General features: G+C 48.7%; 1 protein-coding gene across 1 annotated transcript; it reads left to right on the top strand.

Annotated features, from left to right (window-relative positions):
- Positions 1–10,826: 10,826 nt before the first annotated feature.
- On the top strand, positions 10,827–17,582 carry INHBB (inhibin subunit beta B). The gene is made up of 2 exons (XM_063342167.1): positions 10,827–12,183; positions 14,852–17,582. The coding sequence occupies exons 1-2, from the start codon at positions 11,781–11,783 to the stop codon at positions 15,625–15,627; spliced, it is 1,179 nt and encodes a 392-aa protein (XP_063198237.1). The 5' UTR covers positions 10,827–11,780; the 3' UTR covers positions 15,628–17,582.
- The last annotated feature ends 525 nt before the right edge of the window (positions 17,583–18,107 follow it).

The following is an 18,107-nucleotide window of genomic DNA, read 5'->3' as shown; positions in this document are numbered from 1 at the left end:
CTATCAATCACTTGTTTACTTCCCAATCTTAATACATACAGTTAAGTATTTGCCTTGTCTAAATCCACCCTTACTTACACCTGTGTTTTTCTAGTGTTCTTTAACACTACTCTTAAACAAATTCAGCCCTGTTACCTGGGCAGAAGATAAGTTACAGAGGAACCAATCTTGCTACAGGCTCAATCCTGCAAGTTTGTTTGTGCCTTGTCGCTTAGAGAGGGGGAGGAGTCACTTGGCAACTTTAACTCGTGATCTCTCTGCTCTTCTGTAATGCCCACTATTTGGCCAGACCTGGATCTGTATGGCATTTATCGTGCAGTGATTTGAACTCTGGGGGGACTCCATCAGCTATTGCTTTGTGGATGGCCAGCATGGCAACAGCAGTGATGTTTTGGTTTGAGGGACTTACAAAAGGTCTTGGGCATCGCTGTGGAGTGTTGCAATGTCTGTTCTTGACAGCCACCACAAACTCCATATCTTTGCCTTTCATAGCGAAGCTTCCTGTGCCATGCACCACCTCAAAATGGCAGCCACCAAACCGAAGAGGCTGCTTCACTGCCTGAGCAAGTGATGGGGAACACAGCTTCTTCAATCTACCTTGCCTGGGGGCTGAGGATCCCTTGGGCTTCACAATTTAGGCTCTCTCTTGGCTTCCTTCCAGGAACAGAGCGTGGGTCTGTTCTTGCAAGGGCAAGGCAGGGTGGTTGGCAGCGTGGTGATGTTTTGTATATACTACGCTCAGCGCTCAAAAGGCTAGTGCCGAACACGGGGAATTTCACATGGCTCAATTCCCTTGTACCGCGGGGAGTGTGTATGTCTCCTCTCCCAGCAGAGTGCACTTACCAGGGTATGCTCCATGCCAGGGAAGGGACTGCCTCTGTCCTCTTAAAGCTAGTCTCATGTGGATTAGGTAGTTCCAGATGTTTTGGCTAGCAGGGTGGGAAGCAGGGAGGCCTGGCCTTCTGCCTCTCTGAACTGCCTACGTAGAGAGCTATACGGAATCATATTCCCTTAGGTCACGCACCATATCAGCTGGAGGCTTGGAAAGTGCTCCTGTCCCAGCATCACCCCGTAGCCTGCTCTTTCTGAGGAGACCTGACCCGCCTTATGCTCCCTGGGACTCTTGTCAGGCAGGGAAGGGCACTGAGCCCAGCTCTTCTCTAATGAACCATTGGACTACTGACTAAATTAAGGTACGAATAAAAAAAGCCTATGCCCATCCCCTCCACCCACCTTGAGCTCTTTTAGAAAAAGGGAAGAAAAAAAAATTATATTTATTGCTGTGTTTTTGGACACCTGATCTGGAAGGTGGGCAGACTGAAAACACCTGCTGCACTGAGTCTTTAGGGAAGAAAGAGATGTTCATCTAGGCATTGTAAAGGATTGAAGTCAGAGATGGATGCTGCAGGCTTTATAAGGCTTTTGGTTTGCCACTAAAGCTAGCGATAGGCACCTGGACATCTTGAATAGATCATCGTGGGAGTCACTACCACATCAGATGCCCAAAGTTGCTCTGCGTTTTTCTATGACATAAGTGATTTTAACATATAAAGTCAATTAATGTGAGGAGGAATTCAGCAGCAGTTAAAATCACGGATTTGAAGTTGCACTAGAAGAAATTGAATAAGGCAAAGCCATGTCTTCTGTCTCCTTGGGCTTTTTCTTGACCTGTGTGCACAACATGGTTTGTACTGGGAGTGACAGGGAGTGGACATAAACATTTCCCCAAAGTGGAAACTCATTTCTTGTGATATTTGTCCAAGTAGTTCATCATGCTGCGGTCAATTTACTTCGTTGCCATCCAGGAAATACAGGTAAATAACAATCATCCTGGTGATATTAAACAAAATATTCCTTTCTATTGTGACTACACACCATTGGCATCTCTAGTGTCCATTTTGTGGTAGGGGAAATGCTCTGACCCAAGGGACACCTAAGAAAATGAAGCAAGAGCCCTCAGAAATGCAGTGTGAGCCATCGTACCTAATGCTTGCTATTTATGTCACGAGCGGAGTATCTTCCCCGCACACACATATAGGGGTACTGTTATGCCTAAATAATTGATTATGTCAAATTTCCCCTAAGCGTGACATCTGGCAAGAGCTGTGGCTGTACAAAATACCATCTATTGCTAATTCTTTATACAGCCGTAGCACCTCTCACCCTGAAGGACCAGACCCCTTGAACTCTGGACCATGACTACCTTCCCATTCCCCCCAAAAGGCCACAGTAAATGAGGCCGTCTTAGAGGAGTCCAGCTGTGTGATAGCAGCTGCTGCCTTATGCTCCCCTAAAGGGAAAGTGGGGCCTGTTTTGGGGTGTGAGGGGACCAACTGGCTGCAAGCCTTGCATTTTCTCTGTCTCAGTGCCCTTCGCTGCTCTTGGAGAGGTGGCCCTGCAGAAGAGGGTCCCAAAGGATGTGCAGCAGCCAAATACGGCCTCTGCTGGAGGGAAAATTCATGCGTGATTCAGGGCAAGTACCACTTTACAATAACCTCTAGTAAAGACAAGCTGTGGAGAATAAAACAACTAATTGGGTCTGCGTCGGGATGCTTTAGTACCCATGCTGAAATTTGGCCAAGGGAATGAAGCTCGCACCTTTCACTGTTGCACACAAATAAACCAATATTTCCAAGGGATCTTTCATAACCGGCGATGGTAAGGATTTATCACGCATAACATCCAAACCTGAATGCACCTGGCTCTGGTATGGGATCATTGGTGCTTGTTTTTTGGTTTTGGGTTTGTTTTTTTTTAATATTCCATTTTCAGCTGGAAATTACTGATGTGACCAAAGTCCGATTCCCTTCAGCAGTTTCTCCCTTCCTCCCCCCACCTTTTCGCACTCCCTGAGGTCTGACCATCTGGAAATCCTCCTCCACCTCTTCATCATGTGTGAATTTCCACCTAGGGCTGAAAGTGTCACTGTACTAAAGTGTGATGCATTAACACATTGAGGCAGAAAGCAGAGGGGAGTTGGGGATTATAACACTTCATGACCCACTCCGCAGTTGCTCTATGATTTAATCATCTTTATCAGCTTGTATCCTTTTCTTTGTATCCTTGCATTTTCCCTGTATCCTTTATTAAAATATTCCCATAATTAAAGAAAAAAACCACCAAAAACAACTCTACACAAACAAGTAAAGTGCAGTACCTTGTCATCAGAGTAGGATCAACTGAAACAGGCAAATGTCTCAAGGAGAGCATGCGTAACTCAAGCAAGCCGGGGGACCTAGAGTGTTCTTTCACAATGAAGCTCACTAATTATCCATACCTGCTACAGCATATTGCAAACTTGGGGTTCTTTCCTGCCAACTTTCATGCGCGTGATCTGAGCAACTGTAATTTTTATACGTGTATATATAAAGTATAAGCAGTAATAATGCTATCTTGTACAGAAATTAAACCAAGCTCTGCAAATTACGTGCCATGTTGGTTTATCCTTTCAGCAGAGCGGAATGGAAAATTCACTAGTTTGGAAGTCAGTTAGCTGCCTAGCCTTCTTCTAACTAAATACTGAGGCTTATTATGCTTCAAATAAATACATATATATATATATATTTCTTTTGTGGCTTGGTTGCTGTAATCATCTTGGATGTAATAATGTTACTAGCCTCAGGGCTATATTTATTAAGATTTTAATTTAAAATCTTTCTGTCCTTCAGCATTTAAACAGAGGAAAACCCCATCTGGAGTAGCCAAAAAAAAAAAAAAAGTTCATCCTTTTCTTTTTCATGCATTCCCCTCCCCTAGGCCCTGTCTCTCATCTTTTAAGCAAAAAACCTGAGAACAACGCGCTTTCCTGTTGTAGCTCTGCACCCTCCTAACACTCCGGTACCTGTGTAGGTTTGGTAGACCCAAGTCTGCTTAATATGATCCATGTGCTCCTGTTCCTGCTGTCTCCGGAGCGGTGGTTTGTTTTCTTATCCTTGTACAATAGTACCAGTGTATTTCACAGTAATATTTCCACATACTATGATTTATTCTTAATAATGCTCTTGGTAAGGATCTAAACCACAGCAATAAATGTTGGGGGGCGAGACTATTACTCAGAAACAGCAAAGAGTTGTGGGGAAGTTTTAAGGTTATTCTGTGTTAATAAGCTGCCCCGCTTCTGAGGAGATCATGGCAGGGAGATAACAGAACAATATGAACAGCTTGTAACCCAGGGAGTGAAAAATTTCCATAATCTTAAAACCCTTTTGAGGGGACATCTCAGTCAAGGGGGCAGCCTGAGCTGTCACGGTGTATGTGCTTTTTCAGGTTTTTAGGAAGAAATGGCAGCATTGGGTCAGCACCCAAGTTGTATAGAGTTTGCAGTCCTTTTTGGTTTAATCCTATGGCACGTTCAAGCCATTCATGAGGCGACAGCCAGCAATGACTTAAATGATTAATACTGAGCAGGGCAGAAGGCAATCCCAAATTTTTTGTTAATAACCCTCTCATGTAATCTAGTAACACTGGAATATCAGCAGCATGTGGTAGCAGACGACCTTGTGTGTAGCTGATGTCAACATAGCAAACGTGGGTGGTGAGACATCCTGAATGTGCTTGCTAGAGGCCTTCAATGGCTAAATAGCACTGGGCAAATGACTGTAAGTCGTGTGGGCCATCTCTCAGCTGGGATACATCGACGGAGCTCCACTAGCTGTGGCAATGCTACTGCTCTGCCCCAGTGGAAGATCCTCCTTGCTTGAACTGGGGGACTCTGGTGCTGTTACAGGAGCCCCTTGCTCCTGGCCCCAGCAGTGAGTGAATCAGTCAACCATATCGCAATCATCTTTAAAAACGCACTCTGATGTTCTTGTGCAAACAGTCAACAGTTTTGGTTTGAGATATCAAAAGACTCATGGAAACAAAACTGGACAATTAAGTATGAAGAGACCGAAAACAACTTTTGACATACAGCACCAGGGCCGTGCGGTTAGTGTCGAGCTCCATGAAGAGGATGAATTCCTGTACGCTGTTTTTCTCCACTTAATTTCAAAGCAGTTTACAGAGGGTTGAATGCCGTCATCCTCAACTTACAGCTGGTGAAAATGGGGTAAAGAGGAAGAAATTCAGGCCTAAGCACAGGTCGTCTGGCTGCAGCCTGTCCCACAGGCAGTGGGTGTAGACGCTGCTTCTACACTGTGCTGCTTGCTTGTAGAAAAGAGAAGGTAGCTTATGTTCAGGTACTTGTCAGGTGCTACTGGTTGTCCATCATGAGATGACTTGAGCTTCTGCATCCCATTTCTCCCATGGCATTGCAAAGGTACCTGTGATTTTTTGCTTCTGAGCTCCATTTAAAACTGGGGGGAAACCTCTCCATCTTGTCACCGCCCCCTTATAATCACTGATTTTCTCATGAGAGATGATTTTAAAGTTGCTGCATCCTACTGTTCATTTTCCTGATCTATTAGATGTGTCAGTCACAGCTGGATGCATAGAAGAATTGCACCAGTCGACTTTGAAATGCGTTGTCTCAGTAAGTAGAGTTCAAATTACGAGAAGTCAAGTTTTAACTATTTTGTTTACCACTTAAATGCAGATTTTATTTTTACTCACTTTGCTACTTTGCAAGGCTTTTGGTGTGAACTTAAACAAACATGAAAATCATGTTCTTTAACAGTATGTTAAAAGTGCTTATATGTTAAAAGTGCTCACCACAAAGCAGACACTTCTTTGTTGGGCAACCAGCACAGCTTTTTCATGTTGTCTGTGTGTCCTCACCCGCCCCAACCTATTTAGGTCAATACAAGCAACTTCAGAGGAAGTCACCGCCTGGTTATAAGGCTACAGCTTTGGACTGCAGAGGACAGACTGTGCGAGGAAAACAAGAGCACTTCTGGGCTGTCACCAAGCAGGGGATAGCTTTTGAATATCACATGGGGTATCCGCCCGACGGTGTTCGGTCCCTTTACGTTGGAAATTGAAGCAGATCCCTGAACTCAGTCCCTTTGCCAAAGGGCACGCATGCTGCTTTGTGCGGAGACCTGCCTGAGGCGAGGTACCTGACTGCATTGCTTCATGATGGTGCACGAGATCCACCTGCGCTTTGTTCCCTACAGCGAATCTGGGAGCTTGGATGCAAACCTTCACGGAGCGCAAAGGGGCCATTGAAGAGGACCGATCGACCAACATGCTGCCCGGGAGGCACCAGCAGGTAGCTGAGCTGGAGGGAGCGGGACTACAGCCACATTAAAGCAGGTGCAGTGGGAATGGGAGGCTGAGGCTGTGAGTATGATCCCTGCAGCCCTGCACTGCCGCCTGCCCCATGTCCCCATCCTCCCTGACACTGGTGCGAGGAGCTGGCATTCAATAGGTGCTCTTCAAAACCTGTTGAGGGCTCTATTTTATTTCTCTGTGGCTCATCTTCCAGATTCTCAGTTGTACCTGCTTTAGATGAGGAGTTCCCAGTTTGGTCAGGTACTTTGTTTCTGCCTGATATAGCCCCTTGTTCCAAGTGGTGTTCACAATAGGACCCTTTTTTTCGAGAGAGAGCAAATATCTGTTAACAGGCAGTTTTCAGTTAAAGAAGCATGGGCACAAGCAAAGGAGCCAGATTAACCTCTTAGTGGGTTTATTTTTTCATGAGTTAGGTCTACTTTTGCCAGTTCAGAAAATGTCCAGGTCTCTCAAAACAGCATTTACCTACTTGATTTTCAATAGGACTTTTCCTTCTGCAGATTTACGGTGCTTTTGAAACATCCTCTGCTTTTGTTGCAGTTGTTTAAAAAGTATTCATGCATAGTGAGGAATCAGTCTGATTACGGATACATAATTCCGTCTGAGGCAAAAGAATGGCGTGGATACAAATTCCAGATAGAGCACAGTGCTCCCAGCCTGCCCCTGTAACCGCGCGTCTCAGTTTCTCTGTATTTCCAGCAAGATGACAATGGCTACCTTGTGAAGAGCGCTTGCAGATACAAGGCAGAAGTTTATACTTCAAGGTCTAGCCTTGAAACTTCTGCAGGATGGCAATGCTCTTCTGAAGTGCCATTTAAAACAGATTGCGTTTCACTACGTGCAAAAATCCCCCATATAGATGCAGCTATATGAGCAAAAAAAAAAAAAAAAAGTGCTTTTGCCAGTATAGCCTATTTTATTTGGGAAATGCTTGCAGAAAAAGATGCTTGTGCTAGTAGAACTTGTATTTGCTGGTTATCAAAGGATAAGCATTTCTAGTGCAAACCAGGCCTCTTATATATGAAGCTCTATGCAGTTCAGCCATCGGTACAGTAAAGAAAATCCTTCCTCAAAGGGATTAGTAAGGTTACCTAATAGATATTATTAATGGTTTAAGAGCAATGTGTGAGGGGCCCGATCCTTTGCTAGTGTAAATTGTTATGGTCCCACTGAGGGTGTCATGGAAGCACAGAAAGGTGAGGGAGCTGCCTCGTGCCATCGCTGTCTGCACGGTTTCTGGAGCTTCCCCCCGGCTCAGGACGGCGCAGGGCTGCGCTGACTGGCCTCTCCAAAAGTGTGACTTGGGCATCTGCCGCCCCCCTGAGATAAATGTGCATAAGCAGATATCTAGGTTATAGAGGAAGAGTTGTAGCCGTTTGATGCCTCGAAAACAAGCCAGTTGATTCTGGCTGAGGATCTCAGTTTATACTAATTTCATTATACTAGTAGCTTTAATAAGCATCAGATGCCAGTCATGACACTTGATGTTTCTACAGAAAATACCGTCCGATACCGTACCTTCTCACAGCGGGGCTCCCGGGCTAACTGTGCGCTTGCCCATTAAGCACAAATCCCAGCCATTTCCTTCCCAGTTTTCCCCTGCATTTAATGTATGGAAAAGTGTGACCCTGAATCAGATGAATAGCAGCCGGTTTGAGAAGGTGTGTGTGAAAATGTATCCTCACACAGATGAGCTCAGAACAAATAGAATAGAGGGGAGGAGGGGAGGAGGGCGGCGCGGTGGGGGGGGAGTGCGAAGCCACCCTTCCCCTGATAGTTCAGCCACTATGTGTAAGCAACAAGTTTGTGCCCAAGGGAAAAGGACTGAAAGCTGAGGAGATCTTAAAATTAACCGAGCTTTATGGCTCAGTCAATAGGCCGTGCTCCCTGAGCGAGATTACAAATCAAACGGCACATTTCGTTCTCTTAACCCTGTTTGCTCTCCCTGTAGGCTCTTCTGCCCGAAAGCATCTGAGGTTTGATTAAGTTCCTCTCTAGGAGGAAGCCAGAGAAAGTCCATTGTGAGAGCTGCCTCTAGAATGCTGTTGGACACATTTTAAATAACAGTAGAGGTTATTAGTGTATTAGTTTGTAGTTATTGCTAGAGAAGATAAGTCTTCCCAATATTTGAATATGCAAAATGGCTTTGGCTAACCCAAAGAAAGAGGGGGGAAAAAAAAAAAAGAAGCCAAAACATGCCACTGCAGTGAGTAACAGCGATGATTAAAAATCACTGTATGTAAAAAGGAAAACCTCTACCTTGTTTTACTACTAGAAATACCTTCCCGGGTTTGTCATCCGCACCAAAGACACAATATTTTCCCTTTTGGCATTTCATTCTCACTGGGGCAATGAAATAGTTGTTTTCAAAGCGAGAGGGACTGTGTTTGCACCTATTTTTTGTTTGACAGTGACCTCTGTGAACCAGTCATCACTGCTCTGCCTGTTGTTTTCTTGTTAGCTCTTTGCTGTCAAATTAATTACTGTGAAGTACTAAGCTTGTTGCATTCACGTGCTCTTATTAGCTCACAGGATGTCAGAGTGATTGGATTTTTAGCATTATTTCTTTTTTTACATTCCAGTCTTTCCATTCAAAAGCTGTTACTGGCAGGGAGGAAATACTCTATCTAATGCTGATCTCCTATCAGGGTAGCTCCAGTGATACTGAGGATTTGATTTACAATGCTGTATATGCAATTAGACCGTGTTTATATTAAAACCAAGAGGAACAAACAGATTGGGACTGCAATGTGATTTTGAAGCACGGCATTAAGCGTCTTTCCTTTTGCAGCACAGAACAAGAAGGAAAATATTTATGATGAGAACAGCGTTTGTCCCTTTCATTCTTAAATCGCAGCGATGAGCTGATCCTCCAGTTGACCCTCTTTCCGCTCCTGTGTTGCTTGTATTAGTGACAACTAACAGAGCTCACGTGTGTGTGCAGTCCAGGAATATATAAGAAGTTTTATTCTTCTTTTAAAAACCGAAATGCACAGAAGGCTCTGTGCACAGAAGCTGGGCGTCCTGCTTCTGCCCCTTGAAAACCAGCATTCGGCGCAGTGAAAAAAAAAAAAAGAGGAAGGTCTTGAGATTTGCTTTCATTCTTGGAGGGAGAATTTTCTTTATTAAAAGGAAAAAAAAAATATTAATAAATAGAAGACGTAGTTAGCGCAGCCGGCAGCCCCGTCCCCTGCAGGGATGCTCAGCTCCCGACTGTCCCCCAGTACTGAGCATCACCGCTTCCCCGGTGACACGCACATCCCCCCCCCCCCCCCCCCCGGCAACACGCCGCCCGTTTCCCTGGGCGGCCCAGAGGGGGCGCCCTCTGCTCAGGCTTCCCCGCGGCGGCGGCGCGCAGCGGCCGCGGAGCAGCGCGGAGGAACGCGCAAGCCACCGCGGCTCACCTGCGCGGTGCCCCCCGGCCCCGGGGATGGGGGGGGGGGGGCCGAGCGGACGAACGTCCGCTCGGCCCCCCCCCCCCCCCCATCCCCGGGGCCGGGGGGCACCGCGCAGGTGAGCTGCTGCCCCACCGCGTCTACGGGAGCGCGGATTTCCCGTTATCTCCCCTCCGCACCGAGCCGCCCCCCCCCGCCCCATCCCCGGCTCCGCGTCCCTCCTGCCCCACGGAAAACGCGCGCACACGCACACAACTCCCGCCACCCGCCCCATTCAAACAAACAAACAAACAAACAAAAACCCGCCCCGTCGCAAAAGCCAACCCGACGGTAAACTTTCTAATGACTTTCTTTCAAGTGCTTAAAAGGCAAGGAACAACGAGGAGGGGGGGGGGGGACTTGGAGGGGGGACACGACACAGCGGGGCTGCTGCCGCTCGGGATGCGTCCGTCCTGCCGGGGGACGGGACGGGGGACGCGGGTCGGTGTGCCGTGGGTGTGTTTGCAGGAACCGGGAGGGAGGGAGGGGACGGGGTGGGGGTGGGGGGGGGAGTTAAAGAAACAGCATAGTTAATATTTCCACATCAGGAAGTTACTGTAATAGCCCAGGGGGCAAAAGACTTAACTTAATCTCCTAAATAGTGAGGAACCCATGGCGTCTCTGTTATAGGTTGGAGTTCCCACGTGGTTTTAACTCCTGTATAAAAGTTTCAGTAGAAAGTGCCACAATGTCGTGATTTTGCAGGGGGGGAAAATTAGCAGGAGGAGATCAGAGGAAGATAAGCGAGGAGCGAGCCGCTTCCCCGAGACCTTCCACTGCAGATCCGAGAGAGAACATCAGACGCGTTAAAAAAAAACAAAACAAAACAAAACACAGCGTTCAAGCCAGCACAAGGCGAGCGAAAGATCAAAAAGACGCGGAGAGAGAGAAAGGAGAGAGAGGGAGAGACAGATTAACTGGAGCTGCAGCAGCAACAACAACAACAAAAATCACACTTAAAATAATAATAACAATAATAATAATAAAACCCAAACCACCAACAAGGGAGATATTGTTTAAAAAGAGCGAGCGAGGGAGCGAGCCGAAGAGCTGGTCCGACCGAGTGGATCCGTGCAGCTTCTCCTGGGATCGCCGGGATCGCGCCGATTCCCCGCTCCGCTCCGCGGCCGCGCAGCGTGCGGTGCCGCTGCCCGCGGCGGGGGGGGGCCGCGCCGGGCGCCGCCGCAGCATCATCCTCGCCGGACTCCGGACCCTCCGCGGGGCTGCTTTTGAAAATAAAAGCATCTCGCTAATAATAAGCGGGGCGGTGGGGGGAGAAGACTCGCAACTGTGGAGCTGCCAGCCGCGCACCCCCTCCCCGCCGCCCCCGGCCCCCTCCCCAGCTATGCTCCGGGTCAACTTTGATGGCACGTTGAGAAGCGGCGGGCGCTGAAGGGGGGACAACCGAGCGGCGCGGCGCGGAGCCGACCTGCTGAGAGACCTGCACCCACGGCCTGTGGATTGTTGTCTTGCGGGGGCGGAGTGGGCGGGGGGGTACAAGTGGCATTTCTCCCCCCCACCCCCCCACACCCCCCACCCCCCCTCCTTCCAGGCTATAAATTGGATTGTATATAAATCTGCTTCGTTTATCTCCCCTGACCCCCCTCAATGACGCTGGACTAAGGAGCTCCTCTCCGCGGCCCGCCAGGACCTGCCGAAGCGAGCGATGGACCAGGACCGGCTGCGCCCGGGGATGCCCCTCTGAAGCGCCACGGGGCACCGGGGCAGCGCGTCCGCCGCCTCCTCCCCCTGCTCCTCGGCTCCCCTCGCACCTCCGGCTCCCCCTCCCCGGGCTCCGCAGCCACCCCCTCACCTGCTGCCGTCCCCCTCCCCCGTGGAGCCGGGCTCTCCGTGCACGCCAAGCCTGCTGCCCCCCTCCCCGTTCCCCCCCCCACCCCTCCACCCCCCAACTTCGCCCTCGGTGCCTGCGCGTGCAGCCTCCCCCACCCCCCCACCCCCCCACCCCCCCCGCCTTCCCCGGCGGCACACGCCGCTTCCCCGGGCGCCCCCCTCCCTCCGCCGCGGCTCCCCCCCTTGCGCGGAGCGGTTGCGGCCCCCCAGCTTGGCTGCCACCGCCCCCTCCGCTCCGCGGAGCGCACCGAGCGGCGCTGCCTGCAGACGGGCTCCCTGCGGCGCTTCGGGGCGGCCCCCAGCTCGGCCCCCCGCTCCTCCGCCATGGACGGGGCGGCTCGCCGGGGGGTGCTGGCCGCGCTGCTGGCCTGCGGGCTGCTCCTGCTGGGCGCCGCGGCCACCCCGACCCCGCCGGCCCCCGCCGGCGGCTCCCCGCAGGACACATGCACCTCCTGCGGCTTCCGGCGGCCCGAGGAGCCGGGCAAGGTGGACGGGGATTTCCTGGAGGCGGTGAAGAGGCACATCCTGAGCCGGCTGCAGATGCGGGACCGGCCCAACATCACGCACGCCGTGCCCAAGGCGGCCATGGTCACGGCGCTGCGCAAGCTGCACGCCGGCAAGGTGCGGGAGGACGGACGCGTGGAGATCCCCAGCCTGGACGGGCAGGCGAGCGCCGGGCCCCCGGCCCACGACCCCGTCTCCGAGATCATCAGCTTCGCCGAGACAGGTGGGCGCCGCCCGGCCCCGCGCCCCCCGCCGCCCGCTCGCCCCTGCCCGGGCCGGCCCCGGGCCCCTGCCCTGCCGCGCTCCCTGCCCGTCCTGCCGCCACCCCTCGCAGTCCCCCGGCTCGACCCCTGTCAGGCCTCCCACTTGCCCTGCCTGCCCTCCTGTCCGCCCTCTCTGTCCCCCTGCCTGACCCCTGGCAGTTCTCCTGACCGCCCTTGCTTGACCCCCCGTGTCCCCTGCCTGTCCTCCTTGCCTGACCCCCTGTGTCCCCTGCCTGTCCCCCTGCCTGCTGCCGGGCTCACTTGCATGGCCTCCGCCTCATCCGTTCTCCCCTCTGCCCCGCACCATCTCGCCCTGGCCCTGCCAGCTCCCTCCCGTCCTCCTTGCTTGTGTCCCTGTGCTTCTCCCCTGGGTTGTGCCCTGCATCTCCCCTCGCTGCCTCTCTCCATCCCTCTGTGGCCTCTGTGCTCCCCGGCTTCCCTCTGGCGGACCTTCCACCTGCACCATGGCTTGCCTCTGTCCCTGTGTGTCCCAACTGTCCCTTCTCCGCCTGTCCTGCTCCATCTCTTGTGTCCCTTGCCTCATCTGCTTGCCCGGCACATTCATCTGGTTCACTGCATGCATCTGTCTGTTGAGGCTTGCGTTCGCCCGTCCTCCCTTTCCATTCGTTTCCCATTTATTTAGCTTTCATTTGTAGTGTTGGCCTTGTCTGTTCGTCCACTGCGTGCAGCCTCCTCCCAAGTGTGCCTGTCTCCTCTCTGTCCATCCATCTGTCCGTTTACTAACTGTGCCATCCATCCCCATGGTACCAGCCATCTCAGTCCTGTCCAGCCGTTGCAGTTATGTGTCACTGAATCCCTTCAGCGTAGCATTCCAGCAGTTTATCCAGGCAGCCGCTGTGCTTGTGAACTTTGCACATCTGGCCATAGCACCGTCACTCTGCAAATTAGCTCTCTCCTGTCTATCTGCCCATCTCTCCTTTCCTTCATCGCTCCATCGCTCAGTTCATTTTTTTCTCTCTCTATCTTCCTGTGGCATCTAGATATCATTTGTCCGCAAAATAAATCTCTTTCTATCCTGTATACTGCCCACTCATCTTCTTTATCTACCCTCCCACTTACCAAAGGCATATACATTTACAGTATCTATGGGATCTGTTGCATTATACATATGCTTGTTATATTCACATACAAAATTTATGGGCACACACAATCTCACACAACACAAGTGATGTGGATCGGTGCAGCAACACCGTACTGTTCTTTTTCTGTCACTGTCGCCACAGTTTATAAAGAAGTTGTGTGTTTACTAACATGCAAAAGGCTTTCTTAGGGTACCTGTTTGGGTTTATTATTTTTAAATAGGCTGTTCTGGGGAGATCTGGGGTGGGCTCGTACTTCCATTTAGTATTCAATCAATCGCTGGCTTTTGTAACACTTCCAAAATCGACTTTATGTAAAACATAGGGAAACACAGTGAAAATTTTTGTCCCTGAAATATTACAAGGTACCGAATGGGCCCTGGAGGCACATTTGAAAGGCATGTAGGGTAACAAATGAAGACACCGACCATGCAAAAAATCCCATTCAGAGATTGACAAAAATAATAAAGATTCTTAGGAAAAGAGAAGGAAGAAAAAAAAATCTACATTTGGCACTGTACAGAAAGAAGCGAAAACAGATAAGGGCAGATGAGAAAATGCCTTTCCAGCAATAATTTTAAATAGCGATTGGGAGGCTTTCATTCAAGGACCAGAATTACAATCTCTGCCGTAAAGGCCAGCTCGCACATTTATCACCTACGCCAAATTCGGTTAGGACCTATAGTACAAAATTGCAGTGGGGCCGCTGGTATTTCTGAAACATTTGATGCAGCAGGCTCTTTTGTTTACAAATAAGGGGTTATGTCAGACATTTGGTGACATTTGCTTTTCCGTGATAATTTCGCTCCTTTAATTCTGGTGTTATTGAAAAGCGTATTGAGAACAGCCAGTAACGGCGTTACAGCGAGAGCAACCGCTTCCTTGCCTCGCCGTGTATGGGAGTTTGTCGTTTTGGGGCGAAAAGGCAGAGATCGAAACAATTAATAGTAGCAGATATTCTACCAGACTAAGTGGGGGTTAGCTTGATGTGCTGGACAAGCAGGCACATTACTGAAATATTTTCCCCTCCGTCTCATGAATCCTCTCTGTTAAACTGCATCGAGAATATGTGAAAATCGAAAGAGAATCCCTGGTTTGGCATTGGCGTTTCAGTGGTTATTGAAAGGGCTGTCCCCGTGAGAATCGGCGGGTAGCTGAAAGTTAAAACTATTCTTAAACCGATGAGATAGCAGAGTCCGAGTGCTGGTCTTTTCAAGATGCTGCTGTAGCGTCTTTAAAGCTGGGCTGGCTGGAAAAACCCCATATTCTGGAGAGCTCTTACTGGTGTCTGTGGGTCTGACACATCCGACTGCAGCCTGGTGATGACCGTTGCTGTGGGAAGTCCCTTTTCAATGCGTTTCGATTGCAAATTGGGGATATCTGATTCAGTGCGTGCCTTCTGGCCAGCACAGCCCCGCTGCCGCTCCCTCGGTCCGCTGTGCTCTAGCCTTCTCCCCGAATCCCGAATGGCACACAAGCTAACGTTTCCTTTTTGACTTAATCTTGCTGATCTCTCCTTATCTTGCAGACGATCTGGCCTCATCTAGAGTCCGCCTCTATTTCTTCATCTCGAATGAAGGGAACCAGAACTTGTTTGTCGTTCAAGCCAGCCTGTGGCTTTACTTGAAGCTGCTTCCATATGTCTTAGAGAAAGGCAGCAGGCGAAAAGTAAGAGTCAAAGTCTATTTCCAAGACCCGGACACTAGCAACAAGTGGAATGTGGTTGAAAAGAAAGTTGATCTCAAAAGAAGTGGTTGGCACACTTTTCCCATGACAGAGGCGATCCAGGCTCTGTTTGAGAGAGGAGAAAGGAGACTGAACTTGGATGTTCAATGTGAGGGCTGTGAAGAGTATTCAGTGCTGCCAATTTATGTGGACCCCGGGGAGGAATCCCACCGGCCTTTTTTAGTGGTGCAAGCCCGCCTCGCCGATAACAAACACAGGATCCGGAAAAGAGGCCTGGAGTGCGATGGCAGGACCAATCTATGTTGCAGGCAACAGTTTTACATTGACTTTAGACTCATTGGGTGGAATGACTGGATCATAGCACCATCAGGTTACTATGGGAATTACTGTGAAGGGAGCTGCCCGGCCTACTTGGCCGGCGTCCCGGGGTCGGCTTCCTCCTTTCACACCGCCGTCGTGAATCAGTACCGAATGCGGGGGCTGAACCCGGGCACCGTGAACTCCTGTTGCATTCCAACCAAACTTAGCACAATGTCAATGCTGTACTTTGATGATGAATACAACATTGTGAAAAGGGACGTTCCCAATATGATTGTGGAAGAATGTGGTTGTGCTTGATTTAAGGTGTGTTTTTTTGGGGGGGAGAGAGAGAGAGAGAGGGCGAGAGAGAGAGAGAGAAACATTCCCGTACGAGATGGTGTTGGAGGAAGTTTCACTGTGTATCCAGGCATCAGTGTTGGAAAGTCACTGTGGAAAAGTTTGACAAAAAAAAAAAAAAGAAAAAAGAAAAAAAAATCATTTCACTTTGGTGTCAGGACAGTGGCAGTTTGTGGATCTTGGACACTTATATATTCTACCACTTATAAGTTAATGCTATGAAATATCTTAAAGACACACACGTGCGCACACACACACGAAACGTGGGCACACACACAAACACGCGCTCATACACACACACACACACACACACACACACACACACATGAGGCAGCTCGGAAAAGGGACATGAGCACAGAAAGTCAGTGACCAGTGACGACGGACCTAAATGCCTGCCAGTACGAGTGAACGGCTGAGCAGCTGTTTTCCCCGCCTGCCGGTGAAGTCACACCGAAATGAGCTCCCTTTGCTCAGGCAAAAGCACAGACTGCGAGAACACGACGTATTCTTGCACGCAGGTGTCGAAAATGACCAAACTTAGAAAATAAAATTAAAAAAAAAGATAAAAAAATAATAATAAAAAAAACCAGTCGACTGTCACCTCTTAGGTCTAATGGGAAGCTGCAGGACACCTGCCTTGGGAGGTGATCACTTCCTCTTAATTTAAATTTATCTAAATATAAACATCACAGATACGCGCATCTTCCTACAGCACTTCCAGTAAGGAATCGCGTGGTACCATCAGAGAGAGAGAGAGAAAAGGGACAGAGGCGTAAGCAACTGCTGTATTTCTAACATCCGACCGTTGTGAAGTCACAAGCTGGGCTGGTGTGATCCGATGCTTTAACTGCCCACTGGCGACCTGTGGATGGCTATTCCCACCGTGTCTTGGAAAAGGGGATCCGATAACGCATCTGGACTGTGGTGACCGTTGGCATCTCTCACTGTTGGGAGAAAGAAAAGTCAAAGTTTCAATCACCTGTGTTCTTCAACGGGGGACTCGGCAAGAGCACGTCACGTGGGGGATGAGCAAACAAGCAACCGCCACCACGACTAAACCAATGAACCCTAAAGAGGAGTGACAGTAACAGAGCGGAGACGTTCTGAAAAATGCAGTGCTTTTAAATAACAGGCGAGGAACGTTTTAACAAGTCTTGGAAAGGAGAAGAGAGGAGAGTGCTTTCAATTTCCTTACCAGGAGGTGTCGAGGATGGCCATAAAGATCAGAAAATAATGATACAGCATAGCACTTGCAAACTGCTTGAATGCACGTATAATAGCACTTGCAAATTTCAATGCCTTGAAAAGTGGTACTTGATAGTGCACTTATCTTTGCTCACTATCTAGGTAAACAGGTGCCGCATGAGCTATGCAATTTAAAGTGTTGACCCATACTAGACAAAACTGGACTTATGATATGACTTTTTTATATTTTTTTATACTTGAAATTAAATCTTTTGCTTCTTTTTTAAAGCGAATGATTGCTTTTAATGTTTGCACTGATTTAGTTGCATGATTAGTCAAAAAACTGCCATTTGAAAAAAATGTTATTTTTATAGCAGCAAAAAATGAATACAGTTAAATGTATTATACATAAATTTTGGAACCAAAGAGGCCAACATATTAGTTATAATTTTTATGAGATGGCAAAGCCATCATATATCATGTAGTCATACTGAGCAATCCCTCACGAGGCCTACCAATTGTTTCAGGGTACAAAATGGATTCTGTTTGTTCTATTCAGTGTCTTTTCTATACCATACGCACATGGAACGTAGAGTGAAAAAAAAAAAAAAGACTATTGTAGAATACATTACAATATGTGCATCCTTTAAATCCAATTTTTATGTTTATTTAATAAAGTTCCTTTTAGGTTCTGTTCCATAATAATTTAAACCAAACAATTTTCACTTAGATTTGCTGTTGAAGTATTTTACATCTGTGTACAGTTTAAATAAATAAAAAGATTGAAAACTGGATGTGCTTTTTTTTTTTCTGCTTTTTTTTTTTTTTATCAGCGTGTAACATCTGGAGAAACTTGCTTACTTTCGGGACCGAATGCGGCTGCAGCCGGTGAACTGTCGCAGTAGACCGTAGTCGAATTAGTCATTGCAGAAAGCCTTGTCTGAGAGCTCAGCTGCGATCCTAAAAATGTTACGCTCTAGTTTTGTTGCTGTCTACACATGTGAGCATCTGCTGCTTTCTATCTGCCTGCGTGCAGGGTCTCCGGCCACAGGAGCAGCGCTGTTCCACATACCTGCAGGTCCTTCACAGCCAGTTCCTGGTTCACCTGCTGTGTAAGAATGTTACTCCTTGTCTAGGTCACTCCCTGAGCGGTTACAAGAGGTAAAAAAAATAATGTGGAAAGCACTTCCAGGAAAAAGACGTCAATACTAAGTTTGACCGCTTTTTTTTTTCTAATTAGTTGGTACCAAGGAGAG

Source organism: Chroicocephalus ridibundus, chromosome 7 (assembly GCF_963924245.1).
Source record: "Chroicocephalus ridibundus chromosome 7, bChrRid1.1, whole genome shotgun sequence".
Lineage (NCBI taxonomy): Eukaryota > Metazoa > Chordata > Aves > Charadriiformes > Laridae > Chroicocephalus > Chroicocephalus ridibundus.
Note: the sequence above shows the minus strand (reverse complement) of the source record. Positions and strands in the feature narration are given on the sequence as shown.

Excerpts from the sequence above, each read along its gene's own strand:
- INHBB (XM_063342167.1), top strand. The coding sequence starts at position 11,781 with ATGGACGGGGCGGCTCGCCGGGGGGTGCTGGCCGCGCTGCTGGCCTGC. Across the intron at positions 12,184-14,851 it reads CATCAGCTTCGCCGAGACAG|ACGATCTGGCCTCATCTAGA; the intron begins GTGGGCGCCGCC and ends CTTATCTTGCAG.